This window comes from Aphelocoma coerulescens, chromosome 1 (assembly GCF_041296385.1).
Source record: "Aphelocoma coerulescens isolate FSJ_1873_10779 chromosome 1, UR_Acoe_1.0, whole genome shotgun sequence".
NCBI lineage: Eukaryota > Metazoa > Chordata > Aves > Passeriformes > Corvidae > Aphelocoma > Aphelocoma coerulescens.
In genome coordinates, this window is record NC_091013.1 from 15,883,936 (window position 1) to 15,902,660 (window position 18,725).

At 39.1% G+C, this 18,725-nt stretch overlaps 1 protein-coding gene across 3 annotated transcripts in view; it reads left to right on the forward strand.

Annotated features, from left to right (window-relative positions):
• Positions 1 to 18,725, forward strand: part of PHKA2 (phosphorylase kinase regulatory subunit alpha 2) — a 44,820-nt gene that overhangs the window by 10,823 nt on the left and 15,272 nt on the right. For all 3 annotated transcript variants that reach the window (XM_069002680.1, XM_069002572.1, XM_069002647.1), the window contains exons 10-22: positions 551 to 673; positions 2,647 to 2,742; positions 4,129 to 4,236; positions 4,930 to 5,008; positions 6,432 to 6,566; positions 8,365 to 8,474; positions 10,893 to 11,037; positions 11,514 to 11,592; positions 13,022 to 13,185; positions 13,844 to 14,017; positions 15,169 to 15,257; positions 16,367 to 16,500; positions 17,978 to 18,134. In XM_069002680.1, coding sequence (XP_068858781.1) covers positions 551 to 673; positions 2,647 to 2,742; positions 4,129 to 4,236; positions 4,930 to 5,008; positions 6,432 to 6,566; positions 8,365 to 8,474; positions 10,893 to 11,037; positions 11,514 to 11,592; positions 13,022 to 13,185; positions 13,844 to 14,017; positions 15,169 to 15,257; positions 16,367 to 16,500; positions 17,978 to 18,134 — 1,593 coding nt within the window. The remainder of the gene's footprint in view (positions 1 to 550; positions 674 to 2,646; positions 2,743 to 4,128; positions 4,237 to 4,929; positions 5,009 to 6,431; positions 6,567 to 8,364; positions 8,475 to 10,892; positions 11,038 to 11,513; positions 11,593 to 13,021; positions 13,186 to 13,843; positions 14,018 to 15,168; positions 15,258 to 16,366; positions 16,501 to 17,977; positions 18,135 to 18,725) is intronic.

Sequence of the window (18,725 nt, forward strand, 5' to 3'; positions counted from 1 at the left end):
TATGATGTATATTTTCAGTAGGCACACGGGAAGAATTTTCTCTCTTCCTTATAGATATATTTTGTTTTATTTACGTGAAGGGGTGAAGTTCTCCATCACTGCTAAGACATCTTAGTGGATTTGGAGGTAATCCAGGTATCCACCCTGGAAAGGACACATATTTGAGGGTGGCTAAGGGTTTGAAAACCAGTTATTAAGGACAGAACTTAATTCATAATGCTGTAAGAAATTAACCCTTAGATATGCTTATGGTGTCTAAGATGAAGTGCTGTCTCTGAAACATCCCAAAATATCTTTAAACTGAGGCAGAGCCAAGATCATTTGGGAGACACTTAGATTCTGAGACCAGGAAGGATCAACTTGTCTAGAGAACCATTAAATGAGTTTGAGAGTGAATGTGTCGAAGAAGTCAAAAGACTGCATGGAAACTATTTCTGGTGGATTTATTGGTTTCTGTGTTTTAATTTGTATAAAATAGACTACAATTATGATTGGAATATAAGTGACTAATTTAGCACTATGATTAAACAAGTGTGGTTGAATTTTTTAGGATCCAAGCAGGCTGCACTATGATCCTGCTGAGCTCAAGCTCTTTGAGAATATTGAATGTGAGTGGCCAGTATTCTGGACATACTTCCTAATTGATGGAATATTTAATGAGGACAAAATCCAGGTGAGGAAAGAAGAAACTGCTTTCAAATTGCAAAACCATTTACCCACACTATTTTGTAAATTTGTTCCTTGTTTGTTTTGAGTATCATTTGAATACCCCATTAATAGAGTGAAATAGTCTTCAGCCATTTTCACCTTCCTGGGGAGTTCATGACATGGTAGAGGCAGAAGGGTTGTGCACACTGGGGCCTGGTTGCCTTCCCCTTACCAGCTGCAGTGGCTCTGTTAGCTGGGGTGGTAAAACTGGGCTGAACAGTGTTTATTTGCCTGTTTTTGTCTTATCACCAGCCTTGATGCCTCTTTTACAATTACTTCAGGATGAGACAAGTTTCTTTTTCCCCAACCTCTCTGGCTTGGCTACTGAAAACAACATTCGTAGCACTTTCAGTCTTTTTGTATGTTTAGAGAGATTTGGAGTTGGCTTATATGGAGCAATTTTATTTTCACTAATTCCCTAAGTCACTTCATGCCATTACTGTGCCAGACATCCAGTGGACAGTGGAGCTAAATTGATTGTAGCCCTCCAAAGGTTATGGTGGCACCTGAGGAGTATTGGTGAGTTAAAGAGCAGCAAGTAGTCAGGACTAAATGCATTCATACCAGAACTTCTGCAGATTGGTAGCTTGAAAGAAATAAAAAATATATGTGATTTAAAATTGCCTAGTATGCAGAGGGATAGGAGATTGCTAAACTCCTTAAAAAATCGAAATGTCCTGTCAGAAACAATTCAGAGGATTTCAGACCAAAGAGCCCTCTTCTGTATCAGATGTTGCAAATCAAGTGAAATTCTTACTGACACTAGACAAATAAAATGTTTCCCTGAACACACTAAAAGTAGTCTGATGAAGAGAGAAATGGGATTATTTAGTGAGGGGGAAAATCAGAAAGTTTACTGAAACTTCAGTCCTGCCAATTAAATACCACTTCATGAAGCAGTCTCTAGACCTTAGTTGGATTATCTGGGACAGTATGTACCTGGCTGCTTTTATGGTGTGCAGACGGACTGTTCTAGAGCATGGTCAGGGCAATTGCTCCCAGTTTCCACTGTTCAAACATAGCTGAATGAGTCACTGAGACACTCAGGTCAGTGCCTAGTCCCCAGTTACTGCTGCAAACAAATGGTTTTGCCAGAAAAGTAAGCACCCTGAGGACTCAAAAAGAGAGGGACAGGATACTGACAATGTCAGTGTACGATAACGTGAACCTGTGGGTACCTTCCTTTGAGTGATCCACTCTACTCAGGAATAGCAGAAATAGGATTTCTGAGGCAAGTGCTGGTAGTGCTTGAAAATTTCCCCTATAAGTAAAAACTTGGAATGGATAGTTAATAAATGGAACAAACTAAGGAATCTGATAAAAAGAAAATGTATTACATGTTCTTAGCAATCTATTCCTGTTCTTAGTATGTTGTCTCATAACACAAGAAGAAGAGGATTTGCTGTTCAGTGAACTTAGATACTTTTAGAAGTTTAAGTCTATTTGAAGCTTTCCTTGTGACAAAATTTTGATCAAATCAGTTAAGAGAAACTGATTTCCCAATCCTGCAAAGCAGAATTCAGTAAGCTACAGACAAATGTGCATGGCATACAGCCAACCATTTATACACCTTACACTCTGACAGATACTGGCAGTCTGATGTCTGTGTCACTGCACTGTCATCCACTGAAAATTCCATGTAGGATCTGTTCCAGTGACTTCTCAATAGGAGTATATTGGAAGTGTTGTACTGCAGCAATGTATTACAGATTGAAGACAAGTGTTCATGTTTCTGGTAACACTGAGATGCTGGAACAGTCTCTGATAATTTGAACACTGTTCTTCCATCAGCAAGTCATGATTCCTCCACCCTTTTTTTATTTTTTAAAATATATGAACTTTCAGCAGAAGAGTACTATTCAAAAGTACTTTAACTTTATTGTTTCAGTTTTGCTGACTGTAATGTGAATTCTCACTCTCTTTTAAAAATAATTCCAGGTGCAAGAGTACAGAGAGGCTCTGGAAGGAATACTTATTAGAGAGAAGAATGGATTAGTGCTAATGCCTGAATTGTATGCAGTCCCTTCAGAAAAGGTATTGTGAAAATGCAGTATCCACTTCAGTATGTAAAGGAGAGAGTGCAAGAGGAATGTCAGTCTTACAGTTTTTGTGTTTCTGGTGAATCTAAATCAACAATTTAAAAAGACTATTCCACATTATTTTAAAAAGTAAGAGACTTCTCACAGCTCCTGCTGAGAAATGGTAAACTTTAGCTTCCAAATGGTCAAATTTTTTACTTTAAATTTGAGTGTCTGTGGAAATATTACAGCAGGTCTAAAATTTTACATCCTTAGAGCAAGACATATATTTAAGAAGTATTGATACTGACTTAGGAACTGAAGCTCAAAGAAGAAATAAAGCATAGGCTGTCCTGCCTGTGTAGTTGATTGATTGATTGTGCTGCCCTTTTCCAGAGCATGTATGGGAGACAGGTTTCAAATGGATTAGGGTTTGGGCTGGGATTTTTGTTTTGTTTGTTTGGGTATTTTCTTTTCCCCCACCTTTGCTGTTACTGTTTATCTCATTCTCCCATTGTGACAAAGCAATTCAGATGAGCTTATGTGCTCTTCCATGCTATTTGCCTTTGTATCCCTCCCTGCCAACTTCTTCTCCCACTCCAGACTTCTCAGCCCTCACTCACTAAGGGTGTGGAGCCTCCTGGGTTGGTCTGAGTTGCTCAGCCGGCAGCTGATGCCTTGCTCGCAGATCTGAGGTGGAAACTGAATTGCCTTCCTAGTGGGAACAAGCAGTGTAAGAGTCCAGAGCCTTCTTGTGAATTTTGATATGATGATAATGATCTGACAAACATGCCACATAAACAGGGTAGATTTTGTCTGTCTATAAAAAAATATGAAATGGCTGCCTGAAAATGTTATCTGGGAGGGTTTTTTTCCCTTCCCTCAATAGATCTGTATACCACAAAACAAAGGCAGTTTTTCTAAATTAGTAAGTCTACTCTTAATTTTTCTATTGACCATCCTTGCTAACACAGGAAAGGTGGAATAGTCTTAATGTTGGAAAGCACCTTTGCTTCAGAAAGCTGGGTAGACATCAATGAGGTTAAAGTGTCATCTTGGAAGGGGTTGGAAAGCACCCAGTTACCCATGAGCAGCCCAGAGGGAAGGCAGCAAAGGCACGGTGAGAAGAAAAGTGGAAGAGCTAATACCAAAGCTATAATTGCATGCAGAGTCCCCATGCATCCGCCAGCTTTGAAGGGTGGGAAAAGGTACAAAAAGGAAGCATAGTTCTTGTCCCAGAATATGTGTAGCCTTAAAAGTGAAACCAAGGCTTTTCTATGTCAGTAGTAAAGGCAGGCTAGAAAGGGTTGATGTTAGACTGTATGTCTGCAAATACTTACGTGTTATTGATTGTTCTTCACAACTTTAGGGTAATTTTTCTTGCTTATGTATTTGTTTTCAGGTGGATGAGGAGTATGAAAATCCTCACTCAGTGGATCGTGTCCCAGTGGGAAAGTTGCCACATCTTTGGGGCCAATCATTGTATGTCCTGAGCTGCCTGTTAGCAGAGGTAATTATTTCTTGCATGGTAGATAAACTTATATTTCATTTAGTTTGAGATAGCTTGGGCTTTAAGTACAGTTTGGTTGACAGGTAGGGGACTGTGTTTTCCAGTAGAAACATGTACATGAACCATGAAACGCTGACACTGAGCTTTCAGGAACTTCTTTTTCATTTTTTAATATAGATATGCAGTTGTCTGTTTCTAATCAAGCTGAGTAAGTTGTCAGATGGTCTAGATATATGGTTATAAGAGAGGAGTATGCCCAGGCTGACTTGGCTGTTCCAGAGCCAGGATTTTGTGCCATTTCAGCTCCACTAGGCTATTCCTTTCTCTATAGCACGATGTGTCTACAAGTCAGACACAATAAAGACAGATGAGTTAAGAGAAGCACAGATATCTCTGTGGAGCTACAAAAAAAAAAATCACTTTCCTGGTGAAATTATGTCAGTTGCTGTAACTCTGAAATAGGAATTCTGAATGTGCAGATTGTCAGTCAGAACCATTTTCTTATTTTTCAAAAAAAATATTCCAGCCATTGTTTTTATTGAATGTACTACTTAGTGGACAGAGTAGATAAACCAGGCTTCAAGTCCTGCTGTCCTGAAAAAATACAAAAATTGGTTAGGATTTATTCGATAAGCCTTTTGCTTAAATTCTGCTTGTTTCCTTACTTTTTTCTTTCTTTTGCATTTGTTCTAGGGGTTTCTTGCTGCAGGTGAAATTGATCCCTTAAACAGGAGATTTTCCACTGGATTTAAACCTGATGTTGTGGTACAAGGTGAGGGAATTTTGTGAACATTCTATGTGAATTGAATCATGTGGTAGCAAAGTCCCTGTGTACAGGAGAGATGAAAGATGTTTTTAAAAATAATGTGGATTTTTTTGCATGGGACATAGATGCTTTGATGACACTGTGAGAAGGAGAAAGGGTTTGTTTTCCTAGTTGCCTTTTTCTAGGAGGGAAGAGCAGATTTAAGACTCTTTTTAAAAACTATATATTTGTCACAATTTTAAGACTTGTCAGGAATTGGAGAGTGGCCACCTTAATTTTGCAGTGAAAAGGAAAATCTTGGCAGCTTTTAGAAGGAAGAAGCTGGCAGGAGATGGATCAGGTTAAGCAAGCTTCTTGCAGCCCCTTTTCAGAGGAACCAGAGAGCACTGAGTGAGGAGGGTCCCTGTACACAGAGGTGAGGCAGCCAGAGTTACCAGGTTTTGGCTGCTGCAGGGAGTGGCCTCTTTAGTTTGTGCAAGAACAGCCAAAACCAGAAAATTAAGTAGAGAGCAAACACCAGCAGATCAGTCTTTAAGACTTTTCCAAGGCCTAGACTGCTCTGAAAGAGCAACCAGCTCATTTATCAGGAGCAGCCTTTGTCAATGATCCTGTGACCTGGGCTGGTGCTTGTTTACCCTCTGTTGGTGTCATGGGAGTAGCATTTCATTATTCTGAAGTGCTTAATTTCCAATACAAACAGAAGTGCTTGCTTATTTTTAGCATTCTTTAGCAAATATTCTCAATACAAAGAAGAATACTGCATTATTAGTCCCAAACCAATAAGCCACTTATGGGCAAAACCTCAAGTGGGACAAGAAATGGGTTCCAGGCCTGGATTGTAAATTCCTCTGATTAAGGAACTTTTTTTTCCCCTTACCTCTGCCATTTTATGGCCTCTGAAACATTTATTGCTACACAAGTGACAGCACCTGCTCCTCAGTGACTTCACTGTATTTTTATAGTGTGCTGTGTTAAAATAATAAAGATTTTCAAGTCATGTTTCTCCTTGTTGTATGGGGGAAAACCCCAGAAGAGACTGTCTCCTAAAAGAGACTGTGTGATCCAAACTGGTGGTACTGAAAGAAATCAGAAGACACTGATTAAGTCCCCAAGAACCTGCTTTAACCTCAGCAGGTCTGACCCTGCTTTGAGCAGGAGGTTTGAGTAGAGACCTCACAGGACCCTTCTGACCATCACTGTGGTCCAAAGTGGACAGGAATGTCAAGAAATACTGAGAAACAGAGAATCAAAATCTGTCAGATGCCCTCTTGCAATCCCATTTGGTTCCATGAATCCATAAATTATGAAAAAAGCAAGACCTTTGTGCCTTTTTAGTTAGCTAAAGGCATTTGTTGAGAGGCGACAGTAGAAACAGTTAAAAAGAGTAGAACACTGGTTTTTATTTGTGTTTTTGTCTTCTGTTACACAGTAACTGTTTTGGCAGAATCTAATCAAATCAAGAATCTCTTGCAAGACCGTGGAATCAATGTTCAGAGCATTGCTGATATCCATCCACTCAGAGTGCAGCCAGCTCGCATCCTCAGCAACCTCTACACCATGCTGGGTAAGTATTTCAACATGGAAGCCTCTCTACTGCCAGGAAAGGTATTTTTTTAAGTAGCTTAACCAACTTAGAACTTCTGTCTTAATGAGGGACTCAAACAGGGGAAAAAATTGCCTTGTTAGAAATGCAAAAATACAAGTTTCCTGTGTCCTGAGTTAAACAAGAACTGACTCTTCTTTTGTCCTCCGGAAATTACTTCCACAGAGAAACTAGTTTTTGAAAAAATGCCTGGAAAAATACAGAAGAAAAAGTAAAATATTTTTTCCTTTGAGAATTCAGAGTATTTCTCTTTTAAGTCTGGAAACTGGGCAGTATGATTTTTATCAGGCAATCAGGGAAGTTTCTGCTCCAAATCAGGGAAGCTGCTAGCACAGTATCTTTGGGCTGTCAGGTTCTTGCTAAAGTCCCTTCCAACCTTGAGCTGAGTTGAGCTGCTGAAGCTCTCTGTCTCTTGCAAACCCAGAAACCTCTAGGGCTTTTCTAAACACAGGATTTTAAATACATTCCAGTTCCTCAGCAGTGGCCCTCAAGTCCTGTTTCCCTCAAAGCCTGAATTGATTTAAATAAATGCCCCAAAGCTCTGACTGGTTCTAGTTGTTAAGCCTTTTTATAACTGGTTCTTGATAATCCTTGCTGGAATTATTTGGGTCTTGGTGGAAAGTTTGTTACGTGTATTCCTAATTTAAATTAGTTTTACTTCTTCAGGCATGCCAGCAACTCGTTACTCAAAACTGTGGATACTGCTATAAAATAAAATTGAGGCAAGGTGACTCAGCACTGGTAGATTCCTTTGCTTTGTGGGTAAGGGGAGCTGTATCCTGCTTCTCTGTCAGTCTGGAGCATGTTCCCATGGCAATTTGGTTACAGATAATGCTGAGGCTGCTCATGGGGAGAGTGAACATTTTTTTTGTTGTATTGGTGGTTTTTTGTTTGTAGGATTTGGTTTTTCTGTTCTAACAGGGAGCTTTTTTTGGAATCATTCAAAGTAATGGGGCCTTCAGGTAAGTTTTAGAAAGTATGCCCTTTACACAGAGAAAGGAAATTGTATATGTTGCTTTTGGGAAAGAATCTGGCTCTTCATCTCAAAGTCCTATAAAAAAATGAAACATTTGCAGGGCTTTGCTGAAGCTTACATTTATTGTATTGTAATTCATAATAGCTTTCTTTCACTAGTGGGGGGGTGTGAGTAGGATGGTTTGATACATTGTTTTTAACAGTGACTTCTTTGGGAATGTTCACAGTATTATTTTTCCAGGCACATGGTTTGGGTTATATTCCATGTCAGAAAGATTCAAGTCAGCTCCTGGCTGCTGGTGCAAAGGTTGTAGTATGGATCATTTGCTAATAAGCTCCACTGAGAAAAGTGGAGCTTATTAAAGCCCGATGAAAGTCTGTCGTTGTATTTGGATGTACTTTGTGTGTTGATTTAGCCTGCAGGCACAAATTTTTAAGGTCCTGTGTTGAAAACACTGCAATTTCTGTGTTATGTTGATGGCCTTGTTTTTGTAATGTCACATCTCTTGTCTTTCTTAGTGGGGAAGCTTTGGGTGCTGAACAATTACTACAATTATAAGACCAAATCCATGGTCAGTGAAGCCAAAATTTTAATTTTTAATCAGGCCTTTGAAGGACTCTGGCTATTACATTGGTGCTTGCTACAAAACCAACCAATTTGTAGCCTCACACTGTGTTACCTGTTTTCTGCCTTACTGGTATTAGTAGAACAGATTTTCCTGTCTAAAGTGGTTATTCTGGAAAACAATGCAGAAAATGTTAGCTGAGATTCTTTTCTTTCCAGGCCGGAACAAGAACATGAAATTAAGTGGCCGGCCACACCGACACATTGGAGTGTTGGGCACCTCCAAGCTCTACGTGATAAGAAATCAAATATTTGCTTTTACCCCTCAGGTAAGCATGTAAAGCTGGCAGGAAAGTCACTCCTTTCTTAATGGTGAATCATTAGTGAAGCACTTTGCTTTTCCCTGCTCTCATTGTACTTTAGGTAGAACAGGGCTGACACAGCAGATGTACTTTATAGGGTTTTTAAGAGCATGGGATGATTGGTGTGGTAGAACTGCTAATAAATCTCTTTTCTGTCATACAGAGTCTGGTTTCTTTGGCTTCTGGCTTAAGAGAACACAGCAAATCAATAGTACAAAGTTGTTACTGATCTCTGCCCACACCAACACTAATTATTGAAATAGTTTCTGCAGAAATAGATCACTTAATATATCTTTCTACTGATAACTTTGATGAAAAATTTAGTACCACATAAGTGTGCCAAATACTGTAACCCCCTAGGAGGTGAAGGTGTGATCTTTTCATTATATTGTTGAAAGAGTCAATAGTGCTGAAAAATGGATCTTCTGTCTTTTTTGTCTTTAGTGTGTTTTTTCAGTGTTGCTGGAAGTTTGGATCCTCATAGAATCAGTGACGCTTATTTATACATTTAATGAAATGCAACACACTTATTCCAATAGAATTATTCCAATGGTTGGTACTAGATGGCCAGGGAGTCACCTGCTCCAAGCATGTACAACTGATGCAGGATAAAGAATGCATCCACCCTTCTAAATAGGTGTTTGACTAATGAAGTCTTTAAACTCCAGCTGAAGGCATTCAGTGGACTCTGTAGAAAGCTTCTGTCCTGCTTCATAATGCCCAAACAAATCAGATTTACTGCAAAAATTTTAGGTCCCTTCTCATTCTTCCCCATGTCAGTTGATCACAAGCAGCTTTATAAAATTTTATTTGTTGTGTTACTTCCCTGTACCAATTTTCACTTTTGCAAATAAGGGAAAATTCCTTAGAGATGTGATTTTTTTCAAAAGGTGTCTTTGTTCACATCTTACTATGTAAGCAGGACCCACCATTCCACCTAAAATCTTGTCATGTATCAAATAAGGACATGTTAGTATATTCCAAAATGGCATTTATCTTTACATTAGCAACACAGTGACAGTTCCTGCATATTCCATGTTTTACTAAAATCTCCATAACGTTTTCCATTGTACTTTGAAGCCAGACACTTCCCTTGACTTTTTTTTTTGAGGTGGATGGAGTTAATGTTTAATGTCACCTTCCTAAGGTTAGCAGTTAAATCATCTTGTTGATCTTGACTAGTGTCCACAAATTTTGTGATTTTGTCATTGGTATTTCATTCTCTTTTCTAGTGAAAACATTGATTAGGTGTGGGGCAAAGGATGACTTCATTTAGATACAGTCATTCTGAAAAAATGGTTAATAACTACCTTTTGAGAACAATTTTAAAAGTAGTTCTGCTTCTTAGGATGTTTTTGTTCAGCTCACTAATGTGAAAATTTGCAGAAGTTGGCAGGTGTCAGCCATTTTCTAATCCAATTACTCCAAAGAAGGAAATTGGACTAATCTGCTGAGACTGGTTTTTGACCATCCTACTTTATAATTTTGTAATTATCTTGGCTGTCTCAAATTGGCTTTGTTTTCCTTAGCTTTCAGGCACTGGAATTGGCCTGACTTTTTAAATGGCTCTTCCTTTTTAAAGACAGGCAGTGTGTTTCCTTCTCTCTGGATTTCTGGGACTTGTTCTTCCTGAATTACCAAAACTAACTGCAAGTGGCTCAAGGATTGTTTTGGCTAATTCCTGATTCCTTCTGTGAAGAAATTTCTCTGGACTTTGCCAGCTTGAACTTAACATTCTTTCTGCACTTACCCCTCCAGAAGGCTTACGGGCTTCCTTAACTTTTGTTGTGGCTGCTTTGACATACTTTCCATTATTTGTCCTGCTTCTTTGGTTCCAGCTCCTGAAGTAGCCATAATAGTCTCTTACTGTGGTTCTTGGCTTCCTGCTGTAGTGGGAGCAGCACACTTTGCCATTGCACATTTCATGTACCTTTTGTCCCCAGTAACTGCCAGCTTTTCTGTATTCTGCTTGACTTTCAGATGGTTCCCAAGGGACATACAGTTACTGGCTCCCAGTCCCCAGTGCACACTTGAGTTGTTTTGTTGCTGTTGTTAGCTTTTTCCTCCACATTTAGAGTATTTCCATCTTCCAGATCATAGATTACTGTAATTGGTCATTGGGAAGATTCTGCTTCAAGGGTGGGATTGCCTAGGTTTTGTTTGTATGGCTTACTTGATGGCCAGTCTACAAGTGTAGGAAAATGGACTCTTGCACAAGCATGGATTTCTTTTTTACAGTCTGAGGCCTTGTTAGGTTAATTCAGGTGGTTTGTGTTGTGGTCAGGAGTAGCTCATATGGCATTTGTGAATGATTTAAGGGAAGAAATAAAAAAAATAAGGAAAGCACTGACAACTACCCCTATGTTGTGTTTTTCTCTTCTCTAGTTTACTGACCAGCATCACTTCTATCTGGCTCTAGACAATCAGATGATTGTGGAGATGCTCAAGACAGAGCTGGCTTACCTCACTTCTTGCTGGAGGATGACAGGGAGACCAACCTTGACATTTCCCATCACCCACACAATGCTTGGTAAATTTATTTTTTTCTGTTTCAAGCAGAGTAGAGTAATGCAGAGGAATAGGAGGGACATTGGTTGGAGAGGAGGCAGGTAGAAGGACTTCTAACATCAGAAGTACAGTTAATTTTCTCATGTGTATGCTGAATTTGGGTGACATGGTAGTATTTAATTTTGGTTTTACTCCCCCTTTATGTGCTCCCATCACCTCATCATCTCCATGCTATTTCTGTCTAAAGAAATTTCATAGAAATCCCTTTGGAACTTGTCTTGAGTGGGTTGGTGTTTGTCTTTAGAACTTGTCTAGGGGTTGTTTTGTTTGCTTGTTTTTCTGGGATTTTTGAATAAGCTAGTATTGATAGCAGTTGAGGATTCTGTTTTAAATTTGTCTAATTTACACTGTAGACAATACCAAATAATTCACTGTATTTGGACGTGATAATTTAAGAATGTGTTGGTGAGTTTCAACTCTTCCATTATTCTTTTTTAGTTGATGATGGTACTGACATTCATCCAGCAGTTCTTGCCACAATAAGAAAATTAGAGGATGGTTATTTTGGAGGTGCAAGGTAATGTCAGAAGTACCAAATTATCATCTCCATGATTTTAAAAATTAAATCCTAAAGAAGTCTCAGTTTTGAACTTGTGATAGTGCACAGACCTTGTACTAGAACTCCACAGAGAAGGAAGTTTCAGCTTTAATTATGTGACAATCAAATGGTAGCTGGACCTCAGATGCAATGAAGAAGATGTCTCCCAAAAAAGTGTACCATCTCTGACTGCCATTAATGGATAACAAAAATGATGTCAAGTCTTTGGAAATATGAAATCTTGACTCTGGCTGGGATTCTGTTATTAAAAAGTAAATTACTTTCACAGTTACTGGACATGATTTAAACATAAATTGCATTTAGTACTTGTAAGCTTGTGTGTTCCATTCATCTATGTGTAAAATATGATGCCACAGTGCCTTCCTATGCTCTTCCTACTTGCCCTCTCAATCAGTATCTTCCTTTGACAATCACACACTGTCATGGTTTAATTCCAGTCAAAAACTCAGCCCCACATGGCCACTCACCCACCCTCCCCTTACTGGTATCAGGGAGAGAATTGGAAGAATACAAGCGAGAAAGCTCGTGGGTTGAGATAAAGAGAGTTTAGTAAGTAAAGCAAAAACCACACATGCAAGCAAAGCAAAACAGGGAACTCATTCACCACTTCCCATGGGCAGGCAGTTGTTCAACCATCTTCAGGAAAGCGTCACATGTAACTGTGGCTTGGGAAGACAAACTCCTGTATCCCTGGACATCCTCCCCTTCCTCCTTCTTCCCCCAGCTTTATATGCTGAGCATGACACCCTATGGTATGGAATGTCCCTGTGGTCAGCAGGGGTCAGCTGAGAGTGTCCCCTCTCAGCTCCTTGTGCACCCCCAGCCTGTGCTGCTGGGATGAGGTAAGAAGCAGAAAAGGCTGGGATGCTGTGTAAGCCCTGCTCAGTAGTAACTAATACATCCCCGTGTTATCAGCACTGTTTCCAGCACAAATGCAAAGCATAGCCCCATAATTAACTCTTATCCCAGCTAAAACCAACACAGATGGTTTAGCAGCCTCCAGTTCTGTGAAAAGACACTGCCATTCATGGGCCTTCTCAGCCCGTTTCTCATGCATTATCCTTGGAGCTCAGGTCTTTTTTCAGGGTCTCTCTTCATATGAACATACAGCACCCTGCATAATTAGGCTTTGAGTTAGGCCTGTGGGTGTTACCATAACACAGTTAAAATCAATTAGTACCTAGAGCAGTAGCTACCCAGCTGGATCTGCAACTGGTGTTTTCCTTTTTTATTTTTCAGTGTCATTTTCTGTGGCTTCATAGTTACCAAAGGTGGATTGAACAGTAGGTTTCACAAATTTTGGAAGAGTTGTTGAAAGCTCAGTGAGCGTTAATCAGTACCAGAATGGTGGATGTTAATGCTCTTTGGCATGTATCCCCTTTTGCAGGGTGAAGATAGGCAACCTATCAGAATTTCTTACCACCTCTTTTCATACATATCTGAGCTTCCTGGATCCAGACTGTGACCTAAAACTGTTTGATGACCGTAATGAAGACTGTAGTAGTCCTGACAGTGAATATGGAGACTACCCAGCAGACTTCTGTGAAAAAGGTAGTAGTGTTTTTTCACTTGGTATTTTTTTCTCTATAAAGTTCTATCAACAGAGCCTGGGTTTGCCTACAGTGCAGAGTCTGTTCTGTGCACAGCTGATGGTCATTTGGGTCCTCATGCATCCACCTGAGGACAGGACCTGCATGACTCAGTCTGGAGAATGAATTAATTCATTTGTGTGTTCTTCCTGCATTTGTAGTATGGCATTGACTGGTAACTGCTACAGTAAAGCTGAGTCTGGAGAGTGAGCAGGTGGGGAGGTGTGGAAGAGGTTAGAGGGAAGAAGGCTATGAGGAGCCATGGACAAGAGCTTGTGTGGAAGAGATGACAGAGTCTTAGAAGCATACAGGTTGGAAGAGTCTTTTATGATCATCAAGTCCAGCTGTGTTCTGCGATCTACCAGCAAGATAAAACCCCTTTTGATTCCTTTCACAGGCAAAGCTAGCTTCTTAATCTGTTTTTAGTGTCAAGAGATGTGTTTTTTTTCTTTTGTTTCCAGTTTGTTTGGCTTAAAAATCTCTTCCTTATGCTATTCTTGCGTATTTGAGTGCCCTTCTAAATAAGCAAGAATAGAGTAGTGTGTTTGAATAAGAAAGTGATGATGATAAATAGTGATTTTTACCTTTAAGAAACCTTTTTTTAATGTGTGTTACACTAGATAGCCAGGATGAACTGGATCAGTATATAAATGATGTTCTGCAGAGCACAGCACTGAAGTCATACCTGCCTCCAACTTCAAAGACAACGAGTCAACCACCTGTGTTCAGTGCAAACCATTCCACAGAAGAGATACTGTCAATAATGGCCAAGACAAAGGGCTTGGAAGTTCCAGGTATTTCTCCCTATTATTTTTTTAGTGATAATAATAGAAAAACTGGTTTGGATGCTAGAAGGGGTAAGTTCAAGTATTTAAAAATTATATCTTTTGACATACTTGTGCCACTAGTTCTTTCTGTATAGAGAAAAAATGAGAAATTCCTTAAGAAGTAAGAATGACTCTGAAGCTGTTGCTGTCATGTTCCCACAGTATCCCATGTCATGGTGTATACATAGAAAACCTGCAATGAAATGTATTAATCAAAGTTAAATGTGGAAGCTGCTACAGCTTCTTAGTTGGATAGAATTTTAGAACCCAAATCAGTTAATTAATTTTGTCTTTGCTTATGTAAAGGCAGACAAAATGTACTTTTTTATTTTAATGAAGTTGCTGTGAAATGAAATGTTTCAATGCAAGAAAAACATAAATATTCACATGTACTTTCTAAATTTGTAAGAACAAATGGAGTAGAGAGGGAGCTCAGTCTTTCTAATTATGCTACATTTCTAATAGCCTGATTGGAAGATATACACCAAAATAACACTTTGCCTGAGTGTGTAAATAGATTCCAACATATGCATTGTTTTATATGGAGATATGTAGTATTCAATGTCCTGGTCAATGGAAGACTTCCCTTAACTTCAGTGTAGATTAATAATTTCCAAGCTTTTCTGTTAGTCTTTTCTGCTATCTTTCATGTACCACATCATCTGATCCTCCATTGAATTCAGCAAATGAAATTATCAGAGCATTAACCTGCATTTAGCATTATAATTTTAATTATGAAATCTTATCAGTTAGGCCATTTTCTCTACTTATTTGCTATTGAAATGTTTAAAACACTTGGCAGAGTCAGGTCATTGGGCTGCAGGATTTCTGAGTCATGGGCCAAATAAGAGGTATCAGTTGAGCATGTAGCCCCTGAGCCTTTGACATGCTGATCTCAGAAACTCTCAGAGCAAACCTGCAAGGAGATAAGGTTCAGAACATGAGCTCCTCTCAGAGTTCCATGCACAGCATCTCAGAAGCACTGCCTCTGTATTTTGACCCTTGGAGGTATTTCTGTTGTTTTTACCTAGTCAAGCTGCTTCATGTAGGTGGTTTTGATTTTCATGTTACTGAAACAGACCTTTTCTTCTTTGTGTTCTGGTGGCTTTGCTTTCCAGCCGTGTCTATGTCTCTTCCCACTAAAGTTCTGAACACACACCGGAAGTCTCTGAATCTTGTTGATAATCCTCATTTCTTTGAGACAAAGGTAAGGTGTGGGAATTTTTATGCTGTTTGTGGTTTTAGGATGCAATGCTGTAGCCTTTCCTCATGTTTTCCTTCCAAACCCTATGCCAGGTCTCGTTTTTCTTCACAGACAAGCCATTCTATCCCAGGTACTCCCTTGTTTTGGAAATTATTTTTTTGGCTGGATTAAGGTTTTTTTAGTCAAATAGACACTATCAAGTGGAAAGTTTTCAATTGCATGTGCAAAACAGAAAAGAACATAATAGTTGCTTTATTTTTAAAAGCCAAAAGTTAAGTCATCATCTTTAGTTCTAGCTGAACACAAGGGGAAGGACAGGATGTTTGCAGCCTTTAGAGATGTTTTCCAAGAAATGCTATTTATAGTAACATCTGGGCAACTGGGAATGTGTGAATGTCCTTAAGGCACCAGCCAAATCCCACCTCAAGGCATGAAGATGGGGTTGTGCTAGGCACTTGTTTTATCTTGGTGTATGTGACCAGCTGCTGAGAATGGCTAAAAGAGGTTGTATCCAGCCTCCTGAAAGATTCTGCTTTGCACAAGGCTTTGTTTGTGGAAATGGTATTTTAGGATTATATAAATTGCTGGTATTTGATGATATTGCTTGTTAAACAAAACTTCTTTTCATCCAAGAACTCACCATAGGATTGCATCATCTGATTAATTAACATTTTACTTTCATAAGCTTGGAAAATTTATAATGGCAATATTTGCATTCATAAAGCACCATTTATATACAGGTTGGAGATGGAACTTAAAATGCTCTAAATTATTTCAAATAAAAAAAGGATAGTATCTCTCTGCTTTTCTCTTTACAAGTAACATAAGATGACAGGAAAAGCATGCAGATAATTCGGCTTCTTTGTTTTGTCAAAAAAAAAAAATAGATACAAGGTTCCATTCTGGGGGTTGTGTTTCTTGGTATTAGTCTCCTTTCTGTGCCTGCAGTACCCTGGCAAGAACTAAGTGATGTGTCTGTATTTCAAGTGCAGAGCTTTGTTGCAAGTCTGTTGTGAATTTTTTAATGGGAAGTTTGAAGTTACAAGAAGTTACAGATCTGCTACTTTTTTCAAAGTCATGTCTTTTGATTTTTCATCCATCTTTGTTATCAGGACCGTGAAAATGTTTTGCACTTACCTAAAGATGCTCATGGTGATTTGGATTGCAGGAAGCTTGTTGATCAGCTGAAGGAATGTCCAACACTCCATGATCAAGCAGATATCTTGTATATCTTGCATATACTCAAGTAAGTTGCCTGAGTATGAACTTCAGCATCTTTAAGTTTGGTCACAACTATCTGATTATTCTTGTGCAAAAGGTTTCCACTGTTCAGGTTGTGTTTTGAAGGGAGAATGGAAATATTTTGTGCTTTAACAAGCATGTTTTCAGTTAGTTTGATTACAGAAATTATTTGGCTATGAAGGAAGGCTTGTGCAAATTTTAGAGTTGACTGGCACAAAGTTGCAAATACATGAAGTCTCCATGGCTCACAAATTAGATGCACAAATCCTTTCCATGAATGAGAACACACCCTGCTATATCTGTGGCACTCCATTTAAAGTTCACAAAGATTTGGTGTGATTTTTATACACAAGAATGAAAGTGGAGGGAAAATTCATCTTGTCATTTTCTAACTAAAAGCAAAATGCAATTTTAATGAGTGTTCACTATTTTTCCTCTAATCTCTCTGCATATTTAAGTACACAACTGGCAAAAATTTGGTACTTTTTAAAACATTCTTGGAAGCAGTCTAGACCCATCTGCTGGGGTTAGTAAACACCTGCTATTTAAATTGGTTTGATGGGAACAAAATGCGAATACAAACAACAGAATCATCTTCTGAAGTGTGTTTATTGAGCTTTTTTTTCGTGTGCAGGAGAATACTGCTGGAACCTGTCAGGCAGTTAGCTTTTGGTGCAAAGACAAGTATGTGTTAATCACAGATGGTCTTCCCTACTGCTACAAAGATTGCATTTTTGTTTATTTTAGTCTGTCTCCTGTGAGGACCTCTTCTTTGATCTTCTTGATTTCCCAAACAAAACGTTTAGCATCCTCTCTTAAAGAGTAAAGGAAATCCTATAAAAAATATGTTTTGTTGTTTAACTGCATCTAACACCAGTAATTTCACCAAGGGAGTTTCTCTTGGGCAGGCAGATGGACCTCTAGTGGACTCTGTCAGCAGGAGTTGAAGAGTCATTCTGTGGCACTTCAAAACATTACCAAAGAGAAACCATAATGCAGTGAATTTCAAAACCAGGAGAGGAACAGAAATCTCCTTTGCTTTTTCAGTAATGGCATAAGCAACACGGAAGTTTAGTTAATAGCTAAGAAAGAAGCAAGGCTAAAAAATTCCCCTGAAGCATCTGAAAAATGGGTGTTGTCTCCAGCAGTACTGAAGATGTTGCATTCTGCTCTGAAAAAGCACTACATGGAGTGTTCCTCCAGCAAACTGTGCATGTGAATGCTCAATTTGAAGTATAGTAGGAAGTCCTTCAGGTGGTTTCTTTCCAAGTCACTCACAGCTGAGTGAGTGCTCAAATTAGTATGGAAGTTCCTGGTATCAAGAAGATTTTGTCCACATATAATCAATCTGTGGTGAAGGCACAGATGTCCCATTTGGTTTAATTCTGTCACCAACATGGGCAAGGCAGTCAAAATCTGGCTGTGTGCTAAAGTTTAGCATCTTGCCTGATGACAATTACCTCCTGTTTCTTTTGTGGCAGAGGTGCTGACTGGGACACAGAGCTGGATGGACAGTGTGGTGTCACTGTTCATTGCCTCCTCAACGAGCTCTACAGAAAGGCAGGCCTCAATCAAGAATGGGGCTTAATCCGCTACATTTCTGGCATACTCAAAAAGAGAGTTGAAGTCCTGGCTGAGGTATGAAATACAAATAATCCTGGTTCAGCTTCCTGCCTGGGAACAGAGAGAAAACTACTGGTTTGTTGTTGGGGTTTGTGCTTGCCCTTCTTCTAGTTTTACTTTACAGCATACATAGTACAGCATACATAGTACAGCATTTTAAATTAAATATTGGTCGATTTTCTGATCTAGAGTATTACTACATCTTTATCTTTCATCTGTACTGTGAACTGTGCTAAAGTTGGCATGGAGTGAGAATGCCACACTGTAATAGTTGTGAAGGCTTCATTATACCTCTGTTAATCAGAGAAACTGAATTGTGTGCTTTGAAAGTTACAGTTGTCACTGGTAATTGTCTATTGCTGTCGTGAAGGTATGAACACCTTTGGAGCACTGCGATGTCAAGGTGCTAGTGATGTGACACAAAAACATGTTCTGCCCATTTCCATCCCCTTGGGTAGACAGTCTGCCCTGTGAATGGATGTTTGGAACTGTTTAAATATCTGTGACGATTAAGTGGTAGCAAGAAAAATCCACTGTAAGAGTACAGATATGATTTTGAACATTACAGAAAGGTTTCCTCTCAAGTACTCTAAAAGTATTTGTTTA